The sequence below is a fragment of the Labrus mixtus genome, chromosome 7 (assembly GCF_963584025.1).
Source record: "Labrus mixtus chromosome 7, fLabMix1.1, whole genome shotgun sequence".
Lineage (NCBI taxonomy): Eukaryota > Metazoa > Chordata > Actinopteri > Labriformes > Labridae > Labrus > Labrus mixtus.
This window is the reverse complement of record NC_083618.1, coordinates 13,940,562-13,966,647: the sequence shown is the minus strand read 5'-3', so window position 1 is coordinate 13,966,647 and position 26,086 is coordinate 13,940,562. Positions and strand designations below refer to the sequence as shown.

Sequence of the window (26,086 nt, the reverse complement as noted above, 5' to 3'; positions counted from 1 at the left end):
GCCACCTTGTGAATATGGTAACTTCCTTGACTTTCTAAACCTTACACCCCATCTTTCTTTCCATTCTAAAACAACAAGGTAACACAATCTGCCTCTCAATATCACTCCCGTCCCAGTAAACCCATTAAAGATCAGTCGCTCATCCGCACGGTTCATTTGTATGCATACATTCCATTAATGTGTCTCTGCATCAAATCGATCAAGATAACCACAGAGGGGAGAGGAAAAACAGATGGACGGAAAATGATTACGTTATGCCTGAAGAGGGAGTGGGTATGAAAGTGGTGATATGAAAGAGAAAAGGGAGAAACCAGATGAAAATAGCCTCAAAGTGTGGAGGAGCATGACCAGGAAGATCATAATGTTGTTTGTATTTTGTTTTAATGTGCATCAGAAAGAGTCATTATACCCTGACTATTGTCTCTGTCCATCACTGTAAGGACCCTAGTATTTTGAAAATCACAGCTTAGGAGCACACTTCTTAAGACTTATTCTGTCCATTTGATCTCTGTTTTACAACCAAACATAAATTTGTATTTTGGAAGAGGTTTTTTTTTTGCTGAGTCTCTGAGATCAGAGAAATTAGTCATGTTGATATTGTGACTGTTCGATCATTCAGTGGCCTTGGATACCCAAGCCCACACTACAGCTATTGCACATGTTTTGTATTAAGTTTCTCCATAATTTGCGACACTTACCCCACTCATTCATTCTTTGTAGTTTCTCTCTTTTTCATATCACTGTATCATCCTTTCCTCTTCTTTTACTCTACCTTGCATTCATTCCAAAATGTTTCATTCTCTTGGAGCATGTGCAGGTCTCAGACTTTCTGACTCCACTGATCAATAATGAAAGCTGGATCGCATCAAATGACCCTGAACAGAAACAGAGCTCAGCTGGTGAATTTAGCCAAGCACAGAGCCATTATTGGACAAGGTTGTTTTCAGTGGCATCCTTGTTAACTCCACAATCCTGCATCAGTCGCTTGTCCATCTAATTTATCCTTCTTAATCCTGACAATGTCTTGACATGATGCAGTCAGTTAGAATAACATATTATATTAATGGCTACTTTATTATCTTTTAGCATGACACCTATTTTGTATGATTTTATGTACTTTAAATGTTGCATGTATTATGCCTTTATCTATAAACCTTCCATTATTCCAGCTGCATCTACTTCAGCAGAGAGCATCATGAATAAAAGACACTCTCAGACCAGCCTGCCACATCTCACAGTTGTTTCAGCTGCTTTTGGATAATAGCTAGAGGCAGTCTAAATCTTAATATCACCCACATAAAGCTGAGTAAATCAATACATCTGCACCAGTTACTATAGAAACTTAAATGGTTTCCAATTTGTACAGCTATTAATGGGTGATTTGAGATGTATATTGCATCGCCTGCAACTTCTCTTTGTTAAGTATTCCTCACACACTCTGGTGATGGGTAAAAAATAATTGGCTTCAGCTTAAGATCCATTTAAACTTGAATTGAGTTCATACTTACGTCTACAAAGTCTTTGAAAGTAAATGTCTCTTTACATCTGTGATTAGAAAACCAGACATTTCATCTTAAGGTAATATCACTGAGAGTAGTCCTTCATGTTGTTGCACTCTGCAGCAGCACAGTTTACTTTCATGTACTCCTTCTTTTCCAACACATTAAAGGTCACATATTATCCTCCATTTCAACCAGCTTAAATACGTCTCAGAGCTCCTCGAAAAATCTCTGTGAAGTTTCTTGCCAAAAATCCACCACGCTCCTGTATTTGATCATGCCTATAAACCCCTCATTTCAGCCCTGCTCAGAACAGGCTGTTTCTGTGTATATAGCTTTAAATCCATGTCAGCTGTGTTTTGACCACGCCTCTTCCTAGAATGGCTTGGACGACTTGGGGTTTCTGGCAACCATGCCCAATTGTTTACAGTGAAAAGGCAGATTCAGAGGGAATTAACACCTGGCTGTGGGAGTGTCACCCACCTGGGGGAGGGACTACTGCCTTCTGTGATGTCACAAAGGGAAAATCACCTTACAGCCTGTTTGAGCACACTTTCTCTGAAAATTGGAGCAGGCAAAAGAGGGAGAGGATGGACTTTGCTCATAATTAGGGGGTTTGTAGGCAGACACATACTGCATGAGTGATAGAAAAACATGGTTAAGTATATTTTGCACAATATGTGACCTTTAAGTAACATACTTTGAATATTTGAACACATATATCACAGGAAGCATAGCATGTGGGTGCCATTTCTGTGTATCTATTAACCCTCTCTAGCTCCTGTGTTTGTTTGATTTCCTTTTTTTTTGCTTCAATTTCATTAAAGTGCACATTAAAGGGCTCATCTTTAAAGTGCCAAACATATCTTGAGTGATGGAAACATTGCAGTCCTTGACGTTTTTGAGTCTTACTGTTAGATACCAGTGGGTGCTTGAAATTGAATCGAGCAAACTTTATAAGCGACCTGTCAGAGATGATGTATTACTTGCAACAATAATGCGTGTATCGTTTAGTCTAACAGGACTAAACTCTATAGCTGTGTTAGCTGCTCAGTGACGCTGTAAAGCTCATTACAAGCTAGGAAACCTGATATACTGTTATGTGTGGGAGAACAGAGCAGCGGGGGCAGAGATTTGTTATTTGGGGAGCTATGGGGGGGCTGGGTTGTTTATAGTAGAGGCTTATGAATTTTGACACTACAAACAATAACAAATTAAATTGTTTGAGCAAAACACAATTCAATTAAGCTGGATGTATAATTAAAATGTTGTACTAAATGCACAAGGAGAGCACAATTCATTATGTATAACAAGATTTAAAAGAGCAAATGCATTCAAAAAGTACACAAGTTTGAATCCTGAAATTTTGAGCAATGATAACTAGCACTGGCTGGAGTTAGATACCATGAATGTGGAAAGTGTTGCCATAGTTCTATCTTTTGATTTCGAGCCAAGTGGTGTACATGGCTCCTTGTATTTAAAGATGAAATGTTGCTCCTCTGGATTCTGAAATTAGTCAGACACACACGCACAAAATAAAAAAACGTTGTTGGTGTCTTTCATAATCAAACACTGAGCAGCAGGGGGCGCTGGGCACCTAGTTGTAAGTGAAAGCGCCCCATGTACGGAGGCCCTGGTCCTCCAAGCGGACAGCCAGGGTTCGAATCTGACCTGTGGCTCCTTTCCTTCATGTTATTCCCCAATATCTCTCCCCCCGATTTCTGACTCTAAAAAGAACACAGAGCAGCAGTGTTGAAAGCTTAAAATGCTAAAACTGCTCCTTTTTCCATCACAGAAGGTTTAATATCGAGGTTGATTCTCATCTTTGTGAAAAGCATGTAAATCTTGTCAAAAAACACCTCACTCACAGCTCGGTTAGAAGGCTTCATATTTTTGCACATGTTGTGTTTTGCTATCTGACAGCTACATTATGCTGTTTGGAGGAATTAAATAAGGAGGCTACATCATCAGCCCCTCTGCTGAACAACATAATTGTCCATTGCTGTGTTGGCCTGACATCCCCATGTCTTTGTCTATTGCTCTGAATTGTGCACGAAAGATGCTGCATGTGGAGCTTATTTGGACCCCTTCAGTGGTAATGGGATTAGAGCTACTGTACTCAAATTTAAAATGTGAATTCTCTGAGTAACCTTCATGCAACTTCTTAATTTAAAAAACCTCAGGAAATATTTCTTCTGTGCGTGGTGTTTTTTTTTTTTTTAAATGAAATAAACATAAATGTCATTGGTGGATGTTTGAATGTCATCGTAGCATCGAAATGGTGTTTTCATTTCCTCTGCAGTGCTTTACAAATCACACACAGTCACACAGTATTAGAACGGCACTATCTAGCAGCACTGATTCTCAGGCCACTAACTCTACTGCCGCGGTTATTGATTGTTAGAAGTTATTGCATTCTCCCCTCAGTGTTTCTCCCGCAGATGGTCTGGTCATAATGAACCACTCTAACAAGCATGATACCTCTGTGCTGCACTATCACAGGTCCCATGAGGCTATATGGAGGGACTCTGACATACATTTTTAATCTAATTGGCACAGAGAGGAGCCACGAGTGCAGATGAGATTTGATTTAGCGTCATATTTTGGCATGTAAACTGGCATAGTGTTTGGGTGGGGATAAATGGTTCTAATAGATTATTCAAAACCTGTTGAGTCGAAAGAAGTCCTGGAAAATAGTGAATAAGGAGGTTAAACATACTTCTTAAAATACTGTAAAGGTGTTTTGGTCTATTTATGCTCTTGGTTATTGCTTTATTAATCTTTAGTGTATGCATAGATGACAGACAGAGGGTAAAAAGCATCTGCGCTCCATTAACGATGTTATGTAAAATGAGATGACCCGAGCATTTTGCCTGTTTGTGTATTGGCAACCTCTCAACTTGTCTCATTCTGTCTGAATTCTATCTTTGTCTTTCTGCTCTCCATCTGCCTGTGTGTGTGTGTGTGTGTGTGTGTGTGTGTGTGTGTGTGTGTGTGTGTGTGTGTGTGTGTGTGTGTGTGTGTGTGTGTGTGTGTGTGTGCGCGACTTGTAATCTGTCTCTACATCACTGTTAAGCAAGTGGCAGCAAAGATATTAAGAAGTCAACATCGAAACCACCCAGTTATTGGAGGCATTCATCACTGGGGCAGCATTTAATATTGCAGCAGATTTGTTTCTTTCTCTTTCTTTACCCTGATTTTGATGTCACCAAGCATTGAAAAGAAACTAATTACACTTCGGGTACGGCCTCACTGATCTGCTGTATGTGTTGAAGCTTTTCAAAAGGCTCATTATGGTAATAATTCTGCAGCAGATTACAAGGATGAACACAAAGTCTTTTTTTTTTTTTTTTTTTTTACACATGTACGTGCATGAGGAGGCATCCATTTTCTTTCTTTCATTTATTCCACAGTGAGTGTGATGTCCAGTAGAGGGCAGCAGAGACAAATTAGATTGTTCAAATGTCATCTTTATATTTATTTTCTCTCTTCTCTCTTTCAGGGCCAAAGTGTTTCGGGGGAAGAAAGTCCTTGGAGACTACGACATCAAAGTGGAGCAGGTATATTGATTTTTTAAGAACTACAATACCCTTGAGTCATTTTTTAAGAGGGCTTAGAAAGAGATTAAAGTGAACTGACACTATATTGATGTTTTATAATGATATTCAAAAGCTCATGCTGATTCTCAGGCTAATTTTACACAACATAAGACTCTGTAAGAGATGCCCTGCTGCTCTTTTGCTTATACAGAAAGTTTATGAATTCCTAGTTGTTGTTTTTTTTAGATTATTGAACCTTTTGAATATTGGATGGATCACCATTACATTTTTGACATGGTTATTGCATCACACTTTAGTTATGTGGTGCAAACAGCTCACCAGTTTTAGAAGTCTTTAGGTATTAAGTTAAATGTTTTAGCTAGACGACTGGGACAAAAGTTTGTGTAGAAATGCAATCCAAGAGAGTGAATCCTGCTAACTTTATTGAAACCCTGATGCCACCATTTTGATTTTAAGGGAAACATTTTGACAACCATGACTTGAATACTCATTAGGCTACATTTGCTTATAAATGGTTCATGGATTGTAGAGTTCATTCAAAAATATGCTTCAACTTTACTTCTAAACTTGGCCAATATTTGCTCATATTTAGGGCTGACCTTTCATTACCAGCAGAAACAGTGAAATTACCATAATTCTCACCTACACTTGTTCTATGTAGCCAATGCTAGCAAGCTAACAGGCTAAACTAAGGTGATAAACCCTGGTAAATATTTGCTCAAATTTATTTTTTTCTCTCTGATGTATGTCACTTTGGATAAAAGCGTCTGCTAAGTGAATTGTAGAATTGTAGAATTATTTTAAACCTACTGCTTATTACCAGCATAACAACTGAAATTGCCATGACTCTCAGCTGTGCTTGTATTTATTACAAATTGGCCAAGGCTTACAGGCTAAACAAATGTAGTGAATCCAGGTAAACATTACCTGCTCCATGTCAACGTCAGCATGCCAATGCTAGCAGTTAGCTCAAAGCACCAGAGTTATGCTAGCATTAGCAGTAGTAGAAGTTTCTTAACATATATAGTACTTGAAACTACCTTTGTGTTGCATGTTTACCACATATAAATATGATAAACCACACTTAATTACCACACTAACCCAGAATTGTTGCATTGTTGTACTTACTGTACATAGTAAAATGATAAAGTAAGAGTGTGTGACAGGTTGGTTTCATATTGGTTGAACCACCTAACCAGTAGGCTGTGTTTGCATTACTACTGTACTCACTGCTTTTCCAATGACTTTATTTTCTCTGGGGTTTCACACAGAACACTTTTGCACCGGAGAGAAGTTAACAGTTAAATTACAACCTCAAGCTTCACCACAGAAAGAATAAAAAATAGGCACCAGAGGAGAAAGGAGTCAGCAGCTATGAGTCACAGCATTGTTTTAGTCATCTCTTTACACTGCTTACCGCATATTCCATTTATTAATTAGAAATAAATTATTCACTTACAATGTATTTTTGCTTCCTCTACAATTATTAAATCAGAATTGTAAATAAATGAATAGTTTTGTATTTTCTTACGCAATTAAACCAGTTTATATTCTTCTTTTTGCATATGGTAGAGAAGTTATTTCTTTAGGGCACTGACACATTTACAAAACTGACAGTATGATTGTACAGCACAATCCTCAATGTATTTTTAATTAAGGTTCAATGTGTTTATCTTTTTAAACTTTCTTGTTTTCACTTTCAGGCTGAATTCTCAGAGGTCAACCTGGTCTCACAGTCAAATGGCACCTGTAACGTGGACATGCAGGTCATTAGGAGCGGGACCAAAGTGGTCAGGTTAGTGCCCTGTACATTTTTGTATTTCCCATTACCCCTTGAGGTACCGAGCACACCAACCTGTAACTTAAGGTTTGAGCTTGAAACATTTCAGTCAACAGAATCATCACTCTGGCTCAAACCATCATGAACCCGCTCTTTTTCCACAGATTATCAAAAAGATACAAGCATGGTTTATAAGAACTTTTTTTTAATACATTAATGGGTCCAGACATTGTTTTACTAGGAAAACTTAGTCATGCTACGCGGTTAACACAGCTATAATTCCGAAACAAATCCAGCTAGTACTGTCTGCAGTGGAAATGCAAAACAGATCTTGGGGTTAGGAACATGTACGGATTAGGTACAGCCCTCAGAGAGTATTACAATGTAGGGTTGACATTAAAAATGTGTCTTTAAGGCTAAATTCCTTGGACCCAAGTTACCATATACAAATCCTCAAACTTTCATATGACTCTTAGCTGAAAGCACACCCAAGAGATGACCCTGCAAAAAAAAAGTACCAGCTTTGGACATTTGATCCTAACCAAAAATTTAAATAAAAATCAGACTTTACTCATTTGTCAATCCCACCCATAATGCTTCTGTACCATATTCAAGCATCACAAAGACTGTCGGTGAAATGAGACACTCAGGCTGCTCTTTAAAAAAAAAAAGGAATGCAAGTGGTTACTGTAAAATGTGATAAGTGGTGTAAAGGCAGAGGCATTTCACCACAATGTTTCCCTCACTGACTTGGCGCAGTAGATGTGTGTACAAACATGTGAACTTACTGTAAACCAGACATCACACGGACCCACTCACACACCACAGACCACGCTGACACACACAGCTGTGACTGTAACTCCCATCGCTAACAACCAACAAAACGAACAGGAAATGAAGAAGTCAGCCTGAGCCTCACAATCAGCGACTCTCCCCTGTAATTACACTTTATGAGGGGTGGTGTGCACATGCCCACACACAAACAAAGTCAACATTAAGTATTGCCTAAGAAAGAGTCGGAAACTTTGATTCCTTATAGACTTTTCTTTTGGTATAATGGCATCAGCTTTAATTAAACATGGACAGTTTGTGAGATAAATGACCATCTTAATTGTCACTCTGTCCCGTTGTGCCCCTGTTTGACTTCATTGGAGGCTTCTCAGACCGGCTTAATGATCTACATTTATCTCCGTAATTGCACCGTCTCCATCGCTTTCAAGTCAAAGCACTGAATTTGCCTAACACCCTGAGAATTCAAGTTGCAAATGTTATTATTATTATTATTATTATGTCACAGCAGGGTCTTTACCCTGTCTAATGTCTATTGTTTTCCAATCTCACTTTTTACGCTGCAGCAATTTGACTGATTTTTACATGGGGTAAGAAATAAGAGTGAAAAAAAGCAATGAAATAAAACGCCATGACCTTTGAGGAATGAGGTAAAATCACACTGGAACAATATCATTTAGCAAAGATTAGTGGAGCTGGAGCCTGCAGTCAGTGTGCCTAATGGTAAATGAGAGGAAGACACTTGGATCAATCCTCATACAGTTCAGAAACAGCTAAATCAGCCCAAAGCAACACACAGGCTTCACACATGTAAAAGAAAAAACTGGTATTTTGGATTGAATGGTATCAATTGGTTGTTTCAAACTTCTTTTTTAGTTGCGATTCACCAGGGATCTGATTAAATCAATTTCCAGACTTGACCATGTAACCCAAGTTTAGTTCCTTGTGTGACTTCAAAATGTATTCTCCTGTCACTCTGTGTGGAAAGTGGGTAAGTATCCCCATCTCTTTGTTCAAGGTTTTATCATCACAGCTACTTCTATTACACAAGTTACCTTGAAATATTTTATAGACAATGGTGGATGAGTCCTGCTGACTTTAGTTGTCCCTTTATCTTTATCATTTGACCTGTAAAATGTCCCCTTTCTTAGTTGTAAATTGAGTTCAGTGTGAATTAGCAAATGCTAGCAATCTCTCAAAGCTAAAACAATATTAGGGTAACCAATCAAATTTGTAGGAATTTTAGCATTGGTATGTTTTGGGTGTTAGCATGCAGCCCGACAAAGCTGCTACCACAAATAAAAGCTTTGAATCTTGTCTCATATTCAGTTCTTGAGTCAAACTTGCAATTTGGGGGCACCAGTGGATAAGTGGTTAGTTTGTGCGGCCGATGTACAGAGGCTGTAGTCATCGACACAGGCTGCTGGGTTCGATTGCGACTACTTTCCCCCGAATGTCATTCCCCAGTCTACCGCCTGTCTCTTAAATAGAGGCCCAAAGAGCCCAAAAAGAAATTTAACAAAGAAGCAATTTTCAGAGTAAAAGCTAGTTCAGATGATATAGTTTCTAATGCATCACACTGTAAGAGTCACAGCCATGATGATCTTTGCAGCCTTCTATCAGTAATGAAGACCATATAGTCACATTAATGGCTGTGTCTTCTCCTACACAGTCCTTTCTGGTTTCCCGGAGTGTCTGATTAGTATTCTCTGAGCATGAAGAGCTGGTGGTGTTCAGACACTGTGCCAGCGTTTTCTCTCTCTGTGTCTCTATTCTCTCACTCCTCCCTACATCTCTGTTTTTCTCTCTCTGTCTCTATTCTCACACCTCCGACACCTCTCTCTCTCTCTCTCTCTCTCTCTCTCTCTCTCGCTCTCTCTCTCTCTCTCTTCTTTTCCTCACATTCCCGCACTCCAAAACACACACTCAGAGACAAAAGGCAAAATAACAGGAGTCACGCCCTATCACCATCAACCTTTCCCCTGAGCTGAACTGCAAATGAACATTGTTTTTTGCCCTTCACACACGTGTCACAAATTTCACATGTGGGCTTGAAGCTGTGGTTTGAAGTGTTTTGCCTGATATAGACATATTAAAGTAAGTTGCCCTAAACTTATTACCAACTTATTATACTTAACCTCAATCTTAGAACCTTTTTTTATCTGACATTTAGCTGTTTTGGTTTACTTGAGCAGTCACGGTTGTGGTCACATCGTGGGCTTGCTTTGACTTTTACTGGGAAATGAAAAAAGCTCTTCTGCACTATGTTGCCCCGTTCTCTCCCACGTATTGTCACTCTCCTTAATTGTTTTTCTTTGTCCAAATCAGCTGACATCCTTATTTGCCCATCATAATAATTTGCAGTAGCTGCTAGCAGGCTTTATCCCTTGAACATAATAAACTAGGGGTCTGATGCTTATGTTCTTCTAGTAAAGAAACTGGGACAATACAGTCTTACAACCACTCAATGGGTTGAATACATCATGTAAAGACAATGAAGATAACTCACTGTCCCAATCATCTCTTCTCTGTTAATTACCTACATCAAATGCATCGTACCAAAAGCTTTTGATGATAAACGACAAATATTTCGTTTTTGATACCTTAATTCCGAGATTACGCATTGCAGGTCACATGACCAATCAAGCCTGATATATGCTTACCACATCAAGTGCTGTGATGGTGCTGTCAAACCATCATACACACTGTTTTTTGTGTCCACGTGCATTTGAAACGTTCTAATTCTGTTGACGTTAATGGGCAAATAAAAAACTGAACTTTTAGGAGCTGCTGGTTCTTTAAGACTGAAGGAGTCACAAACAGAGGAGAAAGCCACCAATATGATTCATGATTCTGCTTCACCTCAGGCCCTACAAGCTTTGGTCCCAGAGGTAATTTAAGCGTCAGAGAGATTCACTGTAGCGCAGTGACTTTGACAAACGTAGGTTATTGTGATTGTTCAGAACAAAAGTTGTACAGCTACTGGGAATTGTGCCCCAGAGATTTGTTTTTGTACCATGTGTCCTGATATAGCATGTAGTGTGTTTCTCTAACTCTATTATGAATGGCCCTGACAGTAGTGAACAACTCAGACTAAAATCCACCCTAGACTGCTTTTTATACAATACTATGAGCTCGACCTGTTCACTCCAGCTGCTCCCAGTAATCTGCGTACTGTCTTGTTAGTAATGCATTAAACATGGCAGGTCATCAATCTTTGAGCTACATTCACCACTCCATTAGGTTAAGAGTCCCACCAAGGTTTTTATCATCATTATCCCAGGTTAGAATCAAACTGAAAATAAAACGGAGCATGGCTGGCTTCTCCCAATTAGAAACAACTAAGGTTCTGCAAAATTTAGCAGGAGTTGTTTCATTTATTTTTTGAAGATGGTCAAATTTAAAACAGCACTCCATGTGGAAATAGGAGGTGAAGAAGAGGCAGTCTGGTCTGAGAGACAGTTTCAAACGTGCAGGTTTAACAAACAACATAGATAGAGTTTACCCTGGTGTTGATTGATGTTGTTTGATTTTACTGATTTAAAGAGTGCTTCATGATCTTCAAATCCTTCACACATTTTGATCTATTGTAGGACGAGACATAATGCCACTCATATGTCACTTCTATTAGTCCGATGAGATGTGTTGTGTGGCTAGCAATACTTTTTCTCGCTGCATCAGCTTCCTCAGTGGAAAGACAAATATACAACCTTTCATTTGTGCAATTCCTTTTTTAAGGTTTGCCCTTTTTCCTGACATTCTGAGGTGACTGAATCCAGATTAATTATTCATAAAGAAAAGTGTTGTGTGTAGAACAACATAAACTCTTTAAGCAAATACTGGTTTTTACTCCTATTTCAAGGTTGTTTGAACTTCTGCCGCTCTGACAACAGGTCTTTCAGGCCGGACTTTGTCTTGGTTCGCCAGCACGCCTTCAGCATGGCCCAGAATGAGGACTTCAGGAACCTGATCATCGGTCTGCAGTACGCAGGAGTCCCCTCAGTCAACTCTTTGGACACCATCTACAACCTCAGCGACAAACCGTGGGCTGTAAGACATTTCATCCAAAATGATTGACATCTGCAGCAAACTAAATCGTGTTTATTTGTACTATCCTGAGCATAACATGGATGTGGACAGGTTGCAGCTTTTCATTACATTTAAAATAATATAAGCTGGAGTTTTTTTTTATTCATTTAGTTCAATGTGTTTCCAGCTCAAGTTGAGTTTAAACACACTATGACTTGTATTACTACTATATGTGCATAATGCAACTGTTCTTTATCTCTGTAAATAAACACATTATACATATTAAACAACCCCTGTTTAAATTCCAGTTAACTCTCCTTTACACTTTTACTCACTTTCTATTCTTCCTCCTTCCCACTAGTTCTCCCAGCTGATCACTAATCAGAAGAGGCTGGGCTCAGATAAGTTTCCACTCATTGATCAGACTTTCTACCCCAACTACAAAGACATGGTAAGATTATTTTTTTTATTACCCATTGTACACTACCCCTCAGCAAACTCACACATTCAAAACAGCAGCTTCACAATCAGCTGAAGTGTATTATTTATTATTTGGTATTAAGTATTTGTATCAGAGAAGAGAAGCATTCTCTAAAAATGGTTGTTGTGAGTGTTGTCTGCAGATTACTGTTGATTTTAGGATGACACTCGGAAAATAAGAAATAACACTTAATACATTATTTTGTATTCATTTCCTATTTTCAATATCTCTAGAATAAAAACCTGCACTTCCCTCGAATTAGTAATTATATTTGTTTAACGGAGCTGAGAATAAGCTTTTTTCATACCTTTCTAAGAATTTGTGCACTTGATCTCCTGCAAAGGCCCTGATCCCCTCAGATCAATTCATTGATTACTAAATCATACTTTCGGGATAAAACGTCTTAACATGCATTAGAGTCAGAATTGTATCTTTAAAGCATGCGCTGAAATTACCAAAAGAGTTTTCAATAAGACAAAAAATAAACTTATCAAAGAATATTTTAAAACTGGGACGCTGGCAGCCTAGTGGTAAGTGCGCGCACCCCATGCACATTGGCCAGAGTCCTCCAAGACCCAGGTTTGAATCTGCCCTCCCCCATCATTCCCCATTCTCTCTCTCTCACCGGATTTCTGACTCTATCCACTGTCCTATCTCTAAATGTGGGTATAAAAAAATATAAAACCTTAAAAAATATATTTTGAAATGCTATATTTTAATAAAACGTGTAAGCAAATCTTCTTCCTGCAATTTACTTCCTATATTCACAGTGGTGAAAAATGTGGTATGTGAGGAATAGAGTATATACAGTAGGTTAAGTGTTATAAATGTTTACTGTGTGTACAGATTATTGTCATTTAGAAATGTTCTTAAGTTTACCCCACATGTGAGAAATTTTTCCTCCCCCCGCCTCCCCAAGAATAAGTAGTTGTATCCCCTCCAACATCTCTCCAAGTACCCAAGTAATACAAATCTTATTTTGTTCAGTAACTGAAGTAGAAGAAGAAGAAGAAGAAAGAGAAAGGGTCACATTTCTCCATTGAGACATTTTATGTACAATCTTTTTTGGTACATGGAAATAAAAAACTCTATTCAGACAGAAACAGAGACATAAATACAAACCCAAACAATTCTTTCAGTATAAAACAAACATGAAATTGTTTGATAATGCTTACGTACAGCCGTACAGTTAAGATGCGTTATTATCACACCAGTCAGTCTTAGTTAACACATTTGAAAGTAGTATGTTTCCAAAACATCATGCATTTTTATCTTTGAATTGTTTTTTTTTTGTTTTTTTTATGAAGAAGGCAGTGTGTTATAATGCTTTTTAATCTGTGTGACTTCACTGAAGTAGTCTAGTAACAACACAGGGCTCAATTCTGATTTGGGTCTTGTAATTATATAAAATAATGCCTAAAAACAACAATAACTATTAATTTCAGCTCATTGATGTATATGTTTTTTTTTCTTTTTCTGGTTAAATTTAGGCTAAAATGTAATTTTTTCATTACTTGAAAGTTGAGGATAGTCCACCTCCTGGTGCGGAATTGAACCGTGTCCTGTTACATCATTTCCTTGACGGAGAGGTGGCTCTGCGTCTACAGGTGGCAGTGTTGTTATTAAAGCGCTGGATTAGGGTTTTTTTTGGCAGATGAAATAGTAAAGAGTTCAACTGAGGAAACTACACACAGAAAACTACAAGATCCTAACATCCAATCACTGAGACACAATCCTGTTAGCCTTTAAAATGTTAGTTCTTAATGACGTACATTATTTACATTCTCTGCAGTTTAGAGTACAAACTGTGAAGATTTTGATTTACAGAAATGATGATGAGATCATTCAGATTATGTCAACACATAACTGTTTGGGGAATGTCTGTGCTTTTTTTTTATATACAGTGACTTTTTTGTTGAAACAGGATAGTTGTAATAGTTTGCATAAGAAAAATAAAAACACCATCATGTGAGAAGAAAAGACGTGAAATGAAAATGAAAAAATAATGTAGTGCACATTTTTGTAAAGTAACCTTTTTCCAAGCAAAATCAAGGATTGTACAACTTGTCTCCTATTGTTTGACAGTAAATGCCCAAACGTCCTATATATAACCTTTGTTCTAGTTAGTAAAACAAATTTGAGGTCCTCAGTATTTTTCATGGTTATGCATTTACCATCACATCATTAGATATGAAGAAAAGGTTCCCTCTGGAGATACACTCTGGATGGTCTGCTGCTATTCTGATTCTGTGGAAACAGCGAGTGAAGTGTGAGAGCTAGAAAATGAGTCATGTTGAAAGAACCTGCACTTTCAAAATAAAAGGTCCTAGCACTGCTGAAGCAACCACCTGAACTCTGATAACAGAAGATATAGCTTCCTCAAATGATAGAAAAATCAGCTAATTTTTTTTTTTTAAATCTGATGCAGCTTTGCATGCCAAATTTAAACAATGTTTATGCAATAGCAGGAAATGCTTGTCGGGAACTGAGTGAATTGAATGTCAGAGTTACAGGTCAAGGGTCGGACATGTCCAGGAAGTCTTTCTCGGGTGGAGGTCCTCCGCGGTACCAGCTACAGGTTGTGTCGGAGCGACGGATGCAGGCGTACTGCCGAGCCTGCTCCCCATTTAAGCTGTTATCAAGCAGCCAGTCAGTCCACAAGCACTCGTCGTCTCCTGTAGACGCACACGGCACCGTGTAACAGGTGTTGATCTGAGGAGAGAAGAATTTCTTATTGTTAAGAAAAGAAGTTGTTTCCTCTCTTTTATTTAGGCAGAGTGTGAATAGAGAGAAAAACATTCCAAGGCACAAAAATGTTTTGTATAAATGAGAGAAAGATTTTTCCGTCATGAGAGAGGAGATAACTGCTCTTTGTTTCTTGAGGCATCTCAGAGAAAAAGAGATGAGAGGAAAAAGGATAAATATGTATGAATAGTTAATGATGAGTCTTTACTCACTCTGCACTCACAGCCCATCTGGTATCTGTAGTTGAGATTCTTCTTCTGTGACAGTGACAAGTTGTCCCAGGACTCTACCAGGTCACACTGGCCAATAGAAATTCTTCCATCACTCCACATACTTCCTGTTCAATAAAATAACATCACACATAAGAGTTTATTTTGGAAACAGCAAACTAAGCTATGCTCATTTAATTAACAGCCCGAGGGATAATGCTTTGTTCAACTTTAACAATGTCGCAATAGAAAATAGCTAAAACGCTTTTTAGCCAAAAAGATTAAGTACAAATTTGATTGAAGTATTTTTTAATGTTTATAACCCATTTGTCTCTTAATACAAATATCCTTTTACATTTTAAGAAATACACAAATCTACTCCATGAAAGTTAGATACCACTCTGGTGTCTGTATGGTTAGCTTAGCATAACACAAAAACTTGAAATTGAGGGAACTTTTAGAGAGGCTGGTATGCTGATTTTGTTACCTTTCAACAGAGCTAGGCTTGTTGCTTTCCCCTATTTGTAGTATCTAAGTTAAGCTAAGCTACGCTAACTGCAACCTGACCATAGCCTTATTTCCTACAGTACAGATAGTGGTAAGAATGTTTTAAACATCCAAAAAAGTCAAACTTTCCCTTGAAAAAAAAAAGGTTGTTCAGGGAGAAACAATATTCTGTCACTATCGCAACCAGCCAGCCATTTATTGAGCCATTTCTTACAGAAATGTGCACTCTGATGCTTTTTCTTTGTGAAAGAGCAACATAAAAAATGACCATTGTGTACTTTACCTGAGAGCAGGTACCCTGCTTTATTGTTCGAGTCCAGTTTGACTCCACACAGAGACGAGAAGACTGGAGTGTACACGTACTGGATATCCTTGGCCTTGTTAAAACCTTTGAACATCTGTGGGGGGAAAAACAGAGCAAAGAGTGGAGATCAGACCTTCTGTAAGTTAAACACTGTGTATTGTATATTTGGCAGCAATATAAGAAGTAGGGAAGCAAAGCAACACATTACAGCAGGCCCATATTCCTTAGCCATGGCTGTAAATATGAATTATTAAGCAGTAAGTTAGATTAAGAGAAGCCTATATATTCCTTGCATTTATCAGCAGCCGATGTTTGCTGTCATTTGGGCTGTTAGGACCCGACTTATGTTTGGACTCTAACACATTTTAGAAATCTCAGAGGTCTGGACTGATTTTTATTTCTGTCAATCAGAATTTCACCAGTTCTGTGAATAGATAATATGTATTCAGTGTCCATAATATACACCACTATAACACCCAGCAGTGTGAAGAGTTAAAGTGATGAGTGTCTGTCTACATCAGCAGCAGCTGCTCCTGCTGTCCAGAGATCTCACCTTGATCATTTTGATTTCGTATTGAATCATCTTCATGTAAGGTGAGGAGCTGTTGCTAGGCGACACAATCTTCTCACCGGAGATCTTTGCCCTTATCACTGTCAGAAGAGGGGGGGGGGGAAAACAGGAAGAGAAGAGGATTAAGAGTCATTAACCTGCCAAATAATGCAAGAAGCCCAATAAGTTTGTGATTTTAATGCCAGAGACGATAGACAACAATCTGAATTATTAATGTTCATGATCTGTAAGTTAGAAGTTTTTTTTCTTTTATAGCCAAATAAATAGAAGGAGTGTTTTGTTTCTTCATGTCCCTCCTTTCTCCTCACACAGATAGTGCAGCAGTCCCTCTCAGCAGTAGTGATACCGGATGTGTCCCTGCTCTCCTCTGGGAGGGAAATCAAAACCCACATGGAATAACAAGTAGCTCTCTGCTTACACACTCCCCGTGACTGTCTCTACACACACACAATTATGTATAGGGTCTATACTACTCACACACACATACATTCACTCCAAACCCTGTCTGGCACAGAGGTGACTTCACATTATTTAATCCCATATTGTAAATGGAGTTGGAGGGTGAATTGTAACACAATAATGGCTCCGTGGGTTTAAACAGGAAGGTAGCAGTAGATTCCTGTAATTTAACAACCTCTAATTTGTAGATAAAATACTTATTAAGGCAAGTATTGCTCGTGTTGTACATTTTACTCACACTCACCACAACATGCAGTGCACACTATGCCAAATCAAACCTTGTTATTACAGGAGTCATTTCTTTTTTTTTCCCTTCCATCAAAGCATATGAAGTCTGTGATCTCAGATTTCTGCATTACTCATTATGTGAACATATTAATTTAACTGACAAACATTTCCTTTCAGGTAATAAGACTGCTGAAGCTCAATCAGTCAAATGTTCACTATTTCGAGCTTTCTCTCAGGCTAGAAAATATCCTGCTTATTGACTTTGAACTTGGCAGACTGATGCATTTAATATTCAGCCAACAGAAAGTCAGCACCGTTACACAAAATACGAAAAATGTAATTGACTTAAAACTGCAGTCAGAAGAATACCATGTACATAAAGAGTTAGGATGGACTGAAGGCTTGTGTTTTATACCATTACAAAACTAGAAATACAAGAGCAAAGCTCAAAGGACTGGAGTAAACTGTTTTTCAGACAGTTTCCGTTCATCCAATAAAACCTGTTTCACCATTGAATAAGCACACTAGAATTTCCTTTAATCCTGTTTTCCAAAAGCTCTGATTCACATTTACTGTGCAAAGAAATAGAATCCTTTGGCTATCCGCAGTTACTAAACATTACAACTTCACCATCATTATTTTAAAAAAGACTATATTTAGTGGGCTGTATTCATTTTTGTACTGGCAGAAGAAATGTATGTCTCTATGACTCTTATTGAGACATTTCATTATTTTTCTGTTTTACAGAAGTTTTTTCTATGTTAGTCGAGTCTTTATGAATCGCTCGACAGACAAATGCTTTTCTGTTCTGTGGTTCTTCCACTAAAGTGGCTTTAAAGTCCAGCAAACTTTCCTGAAGGAGCTAGCATGTTTTGCTAACTAGCTTGGCTACCAACAAAAGCAGCCTATAGCATTATGTTCAAGATGCCCTCGGTGGTGTAGCTTTTATAAGGCGTTACAACAAAAATCTAAAATCTCAAGACTAGCACAACAATATTGTAATAAATTTGGTTTGAAAAATAAAACAACATTACTTCTTTTTTTCCATGTCTCCTAAGAGGTCGTTGGTCTGGTCAAGATATTAACTTTTTGTCTTGCACATGCAGCTTCAGTTTGTTTATTGCAATGTCACGTGTGTAACTTAAAGTGCATAGCCACTTGTGTTCTTACTTTTACATAGGGAAGTTAAAAAACCTTAAAAAAGCAACCAGTGGCTAAGTTTTTAACACGTTTTTTAGGCTAATATTTGCTTGATAAACTAGCTAGATATACTGTAGCTAATGAAATCTACTGCAGAGTATTGTAAATTATTCAAGACACAAAATAGTGATTGTTCTTCTGCCTTACCACTATTTTTTTTAATAAAAGAGACATTATTTAAAAAATGTGTAACAATTTAGCTTGATAGTTAAAGGCTTTATATGCAATTTTTTTTTGTAATAGAAATCAAGTATATCCTCTGAAAATCACTCTGTGAGTCATGACTGTCTACAATGGGTGTAACACCCGAGTCCTACTGTCTGTGATGCTTTCAGAGTTTTCAGAGTCCTATCTTCAGTTTGTTTACATCGCCAGGACGGCCGGCCAACTCATCCCCGCGCATATAAAAGTTGTTTAATTGAGGGACTATAGAAAAGAAGAATAACATACTGTACTCACTGCTTAACTGCGTTTCTAGATCACACTCATTTCAGGTAAATTTATATGCAGTGTGAAGATACGAGGATAATAAAGATCGCTAGCATTAGCATGCTAACACAACAATGCACCGCAAGTTGTTTTGGTTTCATGCTGGTGCTCAAGGGCGACATCTGCTGGATGAAAAAATTGCATATAAGGCCTTTAATCTTGACAGGCATAGCAACAGTAACTACGGGGTTGGTCTGAGCCATAATGATAGATTTTTTTGGATGACCACATTTGTTTTCTTCACAATGTGGTATAATCAACAATATATGTAATTAACTTAAATAGCTTTACTCTGAAACCTTGTGAGCAATTACCTTTTTCAATAAACTGTCTGTATTGCTCATAAAGCATTGCTACATAACTGTCAACCCTCGCTTTCCACATTCTTCTAAAGAAAGAAAGCGGTACCCTGTGGATGCAGAAGAGAGCGGCAGAAATAGAGCAGGTGACCTTGGTAGAACCACGAAAGAAAGAGAAAGACAACAGAACAAGAGAGGGAGAGAAAGTATGACCCAGCACAGCTCTAACCCTCAGCCTCTCACACAGCTACATAAACCACCCCCTTTGTTTTTGTTTTTCACTCATCACATAACTGCCCCGCGGATTGTGTGCGCTGGTAAGAGGCGGACGAGCTCAGTGTGTTCTTTTAAAATTGGCTTAGGAGAAAAAAAAGAGACTTTCTTTTCTAACAGCAAATACAGACTGACAGAAAGTCAATGCAAACCCGTCTGAAGCGTTGCAGGATTAATCTGAGCGCATTGTATCACCCACAGAGAGACAGCCGGTGCAGGAACGATCACTTTATGGGAAATGTCAGAGAGCACAAGATTTGACTCTGATACACTTCACTCTTATAATGCATGATTCATAGCCTGAGGCTCAAATAGAGTGTATCAAAATATTTTAAATCATACAGCCTGAACCCTACAGTCGACTGATGCAGCATTGTTATATCTGAAATGGTGGATCAGTTGATGTAGAAATCAATTTGAGGGAGAATAGATTAAAGGGAGAGTGCACATAAAGAAAGTAGATAAAAAATGTGGATTATAGCTGCTTTATTATACCGTTCAGTACACATAACAGTGTCTGACCTCTGAAGGACACACCTGCCCACTAACTGGCTTACACACACACAGCTGTGACGTAAAAAAAAAATGCAAGCACAGAAAAAGAGCTTTTGATAAAGGAAGTATTTTTAATTGTTTTAATTGTAAATGTGCAATAGACTTTGTTGAGTTTTTCTAATAAGGAAATGCAATGGTTTGAGGCACACAGTACTGTAATTAAGTAACATATACCTTACTTGACTATGTCCATTTTGTACAACCTAATACTTCTGTGAAACTACATAGAAGTGATTTTACATTTACTCTCCACCCATAACAAAATGCTAATGGTTTCACTTGTTAGGGGTTATTTAGAAGGTTGACTACAGTACTACACATTCAATTGCTTCTAAAAGGTCAAAGTATGAATAATTCATAATATAATGAATTGTTTTATTTTGAATACTTGGTACAATTTTCAGTCCATATTTTCAAACTTAAGCTCAAGTAGTTTTATATAAATTTAGGATCTGGATGAGTCACACATATTTAATAACCACCCAAAACTATTTTTATACATACACACTTTTTTATACAGAACATTATTCATAATTGGTAAGGATCCCTTTGTTATTTGTTATAAGGATCCCAACTAAGAGGAAAGATGTACCTAGAATGAAAACTGATAGTAGATCAAATTGAATTTGTCGCTGGAGCTAATTTAGCTGAAAATAAACTTTGTCCAATATAATGGTGAAATAGACTACTCCAAAACTATATGTCATGGCTTTTTAGTGATTCCAAAAGTTAGCAGGTACCTTCTGTAACTTTATGAATCCACACCCCCACATTCACCAACCTATATATCAGCCCTGCTTACCCATCAGCATAGCTGTGGTGTCTCATATTGTGATATTGTTTTGATATGCCTCTCTCACATCTATTGATATTCACACACAAAAACAGTTCACCCCACTCCTCATTTATGATTACATCACAGAATAAGGCTGCTGTTCTCTCAACACAGACATCCACAGTACCAAAATTGACCCTCATATTAATGGCCTCTTTGTCCGGCTCAGCTCTTTGATCTGCTCTTCCTTTGGCAAGAAGAAACATATCTGAGTGTAGAAGTAGTGCTTTGGCAAATTAGCCGCCCTACTTAAATCTCCCTTTTTTCTAAGCCTAATAATAATAATAATATATATTCTTTTATTTACATAGCAATTTTCTAAACTAAATTACACAGTGCTTCATAAATGGCTAATTAATGATAAACTAATAATTGTATGATTATTATTAATAGTAAGTGATACACTAACACATTACTGCGCTCTGTAGGGATCTTATAGTTGGCAGTAAAAACCTTGGCTGTATATCAATATGCAACCAGGACAGGGACAGAAGTTGATAAAGCTATTAAACTAAGAATAGTGCAGCCATGATTGTTGTAAAGATTGATTGTGCATTTTGTATCGTTTGTATACCTGCCCAGAGACTGGGCAATAACAGCAGATCACTGGTTTTAATCATTTGTTGGAAAACTGCAGGCCATATATTTTTTGGCCCCGGTAACTGCATTTATTGTAGAAGTTATTTGTGTCTGTAGTTTGATGTCTCTTTTTTAAATGCTTCTTTGGCTCAGATTCACGTTAAAATGTTTACCCCCCCCCCCCCCCCCCCCACTGCCCATCTTTGAACTGAGCAGGCTAGTTTTCAAGCTCAATTCAGTCGCTGCAGCTGTGTTATGAACAGGAATAAGGACAGGCACGCCTGCAGAGTGAAAGTGTCCGTGCATCTGCCTCACAGCTACATAACCAACGAGAAATATTGCTAACTTGTACCATGAGAACTGATGTAGTAACTCACTTCCCCCCTCCCTGATGAATCGGCACCCTTGTCATGCTCACAAAGCTGGACTGTCAGCGGGCTTTCACACTGATATTGTTAGTATGCAGACCATTCGACCGAGCCTATAGACATGGAAATGAAGTGGGGAGAGAGAGAGGGAAAGAAAAGAGAGAGATGGAGTAGGCTGTGTTGGCATGGCTTGGCCTCTGTCCAACACACACACACACACACTCACACTAACACTAATACACACAATGTCAAATACACAAGCATGGCCAGGGAATGGTCCAGGGTTTGTCCAGATGGGATATTACTCAGATGTACAGCTTTATTCAAGGGGCTCATCGACTCTGACAACACTGTCAGGTCAACTAAAGGCCACCACCGGCCTGTGCTTAGAAAACAACCTAGGCAGTGTAATCACTGATTCGTACAAATGGAGGGTTTTGTTTTGGTAAATGGGGGATTTTCCTAAATTGTTATTCATGGGTTCAAAAGTTGCATCCAGGGACTACTGACTCTTGTAGTCTTATGTTGTAATCTTAACTCAGATTCCCGAAAGTAATGGGATCCATTAACAAAAGACCCAGTGGTTAATTGACTATTTGGTAAGTCCTGTCCATGTACTAGTTACTGTTGCTATTTTCATATATGTAGCTTCTGTTCTCACATAGAACATATCCAGTTAACAATGATATCAAAGGCTGATTATCCACAAGAAATGTTTGCTAGTTTTTGGATTGTAGAAATGACAGGTGCCAGATTTCATACAGTCTAGCACAATTCTCCATTTCAGCTTGTAACTGATTTTTCCAGATGAAATGGAAAATGTCCTACTCAACTGGTCAAAGCTAGCTTACTTTATATTGCTAGCTGCATGGATTTGTTGAATACCCTTTCTGGCTCGCTTTATCTTAAAGTCATACCAAATAAACGTGTCTTAAGTATGCATTTTGTGGCAACATCCATGAATTCACGCTAGAAGACTGGGAAGCAGTTAGCTAGCAGTATTGCTAGCCAGTTTGCACTCTTGTTACATGTACGGGAAAATAAGGGATAATTGTATTAACCTGTTATCCATCCTCTGTTTTGAAATATAGCTTCCAGAATAAACATAGAAAGACAAGAAACACAGAAATACTTCACTGCTTTACTGTTTGGAACAGTATGTTTCTCTTTGAACATCATAAACTTTGAGGATTAGAACTAAATATAATGTAGTTTTGGTTAGCATATCAATGCGGTTACAGTGTCCCAGATCTGGACAGCTCTGCTCAGATTATTCTGAACTCTTGTAGTAGAATCCTAAACCCTGTGTATATAAGCCTACCATGTACAACCCAGCAAGTAAATACTAGACTGTGCTCTAAATCATTAGAATATGACGAGTCATCCTTCAAGCCCATTTAGCTAGTTTATGAAATCCTGCTCAGCTTTGAAACAATGATAGTGTTCCTACTGAAAGTAGTTAACTAACTTTGCATTTTGGAAAGGATACATTTAAAAGACATGGAGCTGCATAGTGACAACTTGGTGAGGGGAATACACCATGAGTACAGTTTTTTGTTTCCCATTTTATCCATTTGCAGCAGGTCACCCCCTCCTCTATTTCCCCAGGTTTTCTATCTTGTCTCCACTATCCCTATCAAAAAGCAAAAAATCTAATAAAAATGAATCTACCCCAAATTGTTAGGGTATCAGGTATTCCCACATACCTATTTGAACTACTTCAACATGTGCAGAAATCCAAAACTTGAGATCTCATCTGGCAATTTACAGTTAGGCTACTAAACTTAGATTAAGCTGGTTGTAAAACTCGACTCAGTTCCATACCAGCATAGACCAACAAGTCTAGAATTGAGACCTGATTTAGGCCTGACATTGAATCATCTGGTCTCACTGATCTGGATTTTGCATTATCAGGCCTGCACGAACACCTCATGGAAGAGAGAAAGATCAAACTTACAGGACCTCCATCCCACTCCTTTCTGACACACTTTATATGTAAAGCTCTGTCCTAAAAACTTTGCCCCAAATATACGCATTGTGTTCTCATAACCCAGATCTACTTTAGTGTTATGGCAATTCTGAAAAAAAGGTCTCAACCTCCATATTAAACCGACTATTTTGAGCCACATTTTCAAAGTCAAAGAGCTGATCGAGATGTAGCCCAATTACTCAACAAGGCTGGAATACCACTAAGGCGTCTTGTTCATCGACTTTCTCTCTCCTCTGCTGGGGTGTGACCTTTGACAGAGGCACATACTCCAGCTTTCCACAGTCTGGAGCCAAGTGCTCAAAGTCAGAGCAGAGTGTTTGTTTTGGACGCTGCTTAGGCAAGAAAGAACTGGATAATGGGGTGGGGGGTGGGGCTGGGGGGGGGGGGGGGGGGGGGGGGGGGGGGGGGTTGGTTCAGACGGAGAGGCCACCTTGACCAACAGGCAGACAGATAGATAGATAGATGGATGAAAAGTAGGCTGGGGCCACTTTGACACTGTTTGTTTATCTTTGAGGCAGAGCAAGAAGACCCAATTATGTAACTCCAACAAACCCGACAGCAGGCTGCCCTGTTTAGGAATAATAATAATAAGACAGAAAAAGAAAGGCTAGTCAGAGAAACAGCTGTGTCTGGGTATATTTTTCTTCTGACTAATGTTCACTCACCAAAATAATTATAATGTTAATGCTTCTAATAAAAAAATAAAAAATAAAAAAACAGTCCACCATATATTTTATGAGACTTTTCCTGTACAGTGCATTAATAACTTGAATGATTAAATTAGAGAGAGCCAGGATAATAAATCAACATTTTTCTTCAATGAACTACCATGAGAAGCTAAGCCCTTAAGCCCTATTGATTAGTTGATGTCAAAGCAGAATTGATTTTCTTTCCCTCCTAGAAAATCTTATCACAGGAAGTTGATCAATAATCATCACTCGTTTATTGAAAGAAAAGAGCCATACCACACATCTTAAAACCAACCGGTTATTTTATCCACTGCCTCAAGAAGTTATCAAATACAGCAGTTTGTTTTGAAGTTTATAAAAGCAAACTCATTTAATATTGACTTACCAATCTCAGCGCTGCAGAATAGCTGCTGTGGGTGAGCTGGGTTGCAGCTACATCCCTCCACGACTTCCTCCATGCCTGCACCAAGCAAAAGGAGCACCCAGAGCCCCAGACATGCACTCCGCTCCTGGGACAAGGCCATGATGACTCTGGCAGCCTCTGACTCTCGCTCCTCCACTCGATAAACACTCAGCAACCTCTTCTGATCCTTTCAAGATCCGGAGGAATACAAATCAGACCGGCAGTGAGCAATGGACAACAGTAGAGCTGGAGTAGTGAGATGAGCTCTGCTGAGCTGGAAGGCAGCTGTGGATAGAAATTTTTCATAAGTTTAGTCTGAAATCAGGCCGAAGCAAATTACTTGAAGCTGCTGCTGCTGCTGCTGCCCTCTCCCTCTGTCCCTCTCTCTCTTTCTGAGGACAGCACACAGAGAAACTTACAAAAGCTGGATCCCCTCACACTCTGGTCTTGAATGCTGAGAGGGTCGCACACAGGGAGCCTCTTATGTACTCAACAATTTAGGGACAGCCTCCTCAAAGGCTGGAAAAAAAATACCATCCTTTGCCTCTTCTTGTACCCTCTTTTGATGTCCTCCCTCTTCTCCTATTGGCTGCTGTTAGTGTATTCATGCAGTTAGTCATCACATTATGACTGATTAAAGTACCCACCCACGCAATACTTTTAAAATCATTCTGCACAAGGTTTTTTTTTTTTATTCAGAATGTTTATTAGTGCAGTTCAGATGCAGCTTGTTTGATCGTCAGTCTAACATCTGAGTCATAAATGCAGGAGTTGATTTTGAGAGGTACTATTGAAAAGGGAACACTGATACATCTGAACATCTGAACATCTGAAGCAAATCTTTCAAAGAATAATAAATGTAAAACGATACCATTTATCCCCAGAGAACAATCACTAACGACTTTCATTTTCCTCAGCTGTAAGTGTCTGTTAGCTAATTTTCTGCCCTTATTTTAGCGTTCTAGCTAACCCTCAATGCTTTCATCAATAGCAGCAGGTGTTGATTCCAGTCCCAGCACAACACCAAATAGAAGACTAATGGAGTTAGCAACTTGCGCTCTAACATAGCGCACCAATTAATTAGTGTGTAAAGAGTTTATATTTCTTCCATGACAACAGGATTGACAAGGAAATGGACTAACGTATGTTAGCCGACCACAACTGAGGTTCTATTTTCATGCTAATCCTGTTAATGCGGGATGTGCTAATGCAACTGTTAGCTAACACATTTCTCATATCAACTTT

At 38.5% G+C, this 26,086-nt stretch overlaps 2 protein-coding genes across 3 annotated transcripts in view; one reads left to right on the top strand and one right to left on the bottom strand.

The window, feature by feature from the left end:
* The window catches only part of syn2b (synapsin IIb), an 85,547-nt gene that overhangs the window by 45,782 nt on the left and 13,679 nt on the right, over positions 1–26,086 (top strand). For both annotated transcript variants that reach the window (XM_061043154.1, XM_061043153.1), the window contains 4 exons: positions 5,002–5,059; positions 6,763–6,854; positions 11,522–11,678; positions 12,019–12,108. In XM_061043154.1, the coding sequence (XP_060899137.1) occupies positions 5,002–5,059; positions 6,763–6,854; positions 11,522–11,678; positions 12,019–12,108 (397 nt within the window). The remainder of the gene's footprint in view (positions 1–5,001; positions 5,060–6,762; positions 6,855–11,521; positions 11,679–12,018; positions 12,109–26,086) is intronic.
* LOC132978111 (metalloproteinase inhibitor 4-like) lies at positions 13,418–25,389 on the bottom strand. Its single transcript, XM_061043152.1, has 6 exons — positions 25,261–25,389; positions 24,824–25,126; positions 16,457–16,554; positions 15,883–15,997; positions 15,096–15,220; positions 13,418–14,850 (listed from the first exon to the last, which is right to left on the bottom strand). The coding sequence occupies exons 2-6, from the start codon at positions 24,960–24,962 to the stop codon at positions 14,653–14,655; spliced, it is 675 nt and encodes a 224-aa protein (XP_060899135.1). The 5' UTR covers positions 24,963–25,126; positions 25,261–25,389; the 3' UTR covers positions 13,418–14,652.

What these genes read in the sequence shown, in the direction of transcription:
- LOC132978111 (XM_061043152.1), bottom strand. Translation starts at nt 24,962, where the DNA reads ATGGCCTTGTCCCAGGAGCGGAGTGCATGTCTGGGGCTCTGGGTGCTC. An exon ending in ATTCTGCAGCGCTGAGATTG is followed by an intron (nt 16,555 to 24,823) that starts GTAAGTCAATAT and finishes CTCTTCTGACAG; the next exon opens with TGATAAGGGCAAAGATCTCC. An exon ending in AGCAGGGTACCTGCTCTCAG is followed by an intron (nt 15,221 to 15,882) that starts GTAAAGTACACA and finishes TTTATTGAACAG; the next exon opens with GAAGTATGTGGAGTGATGGA.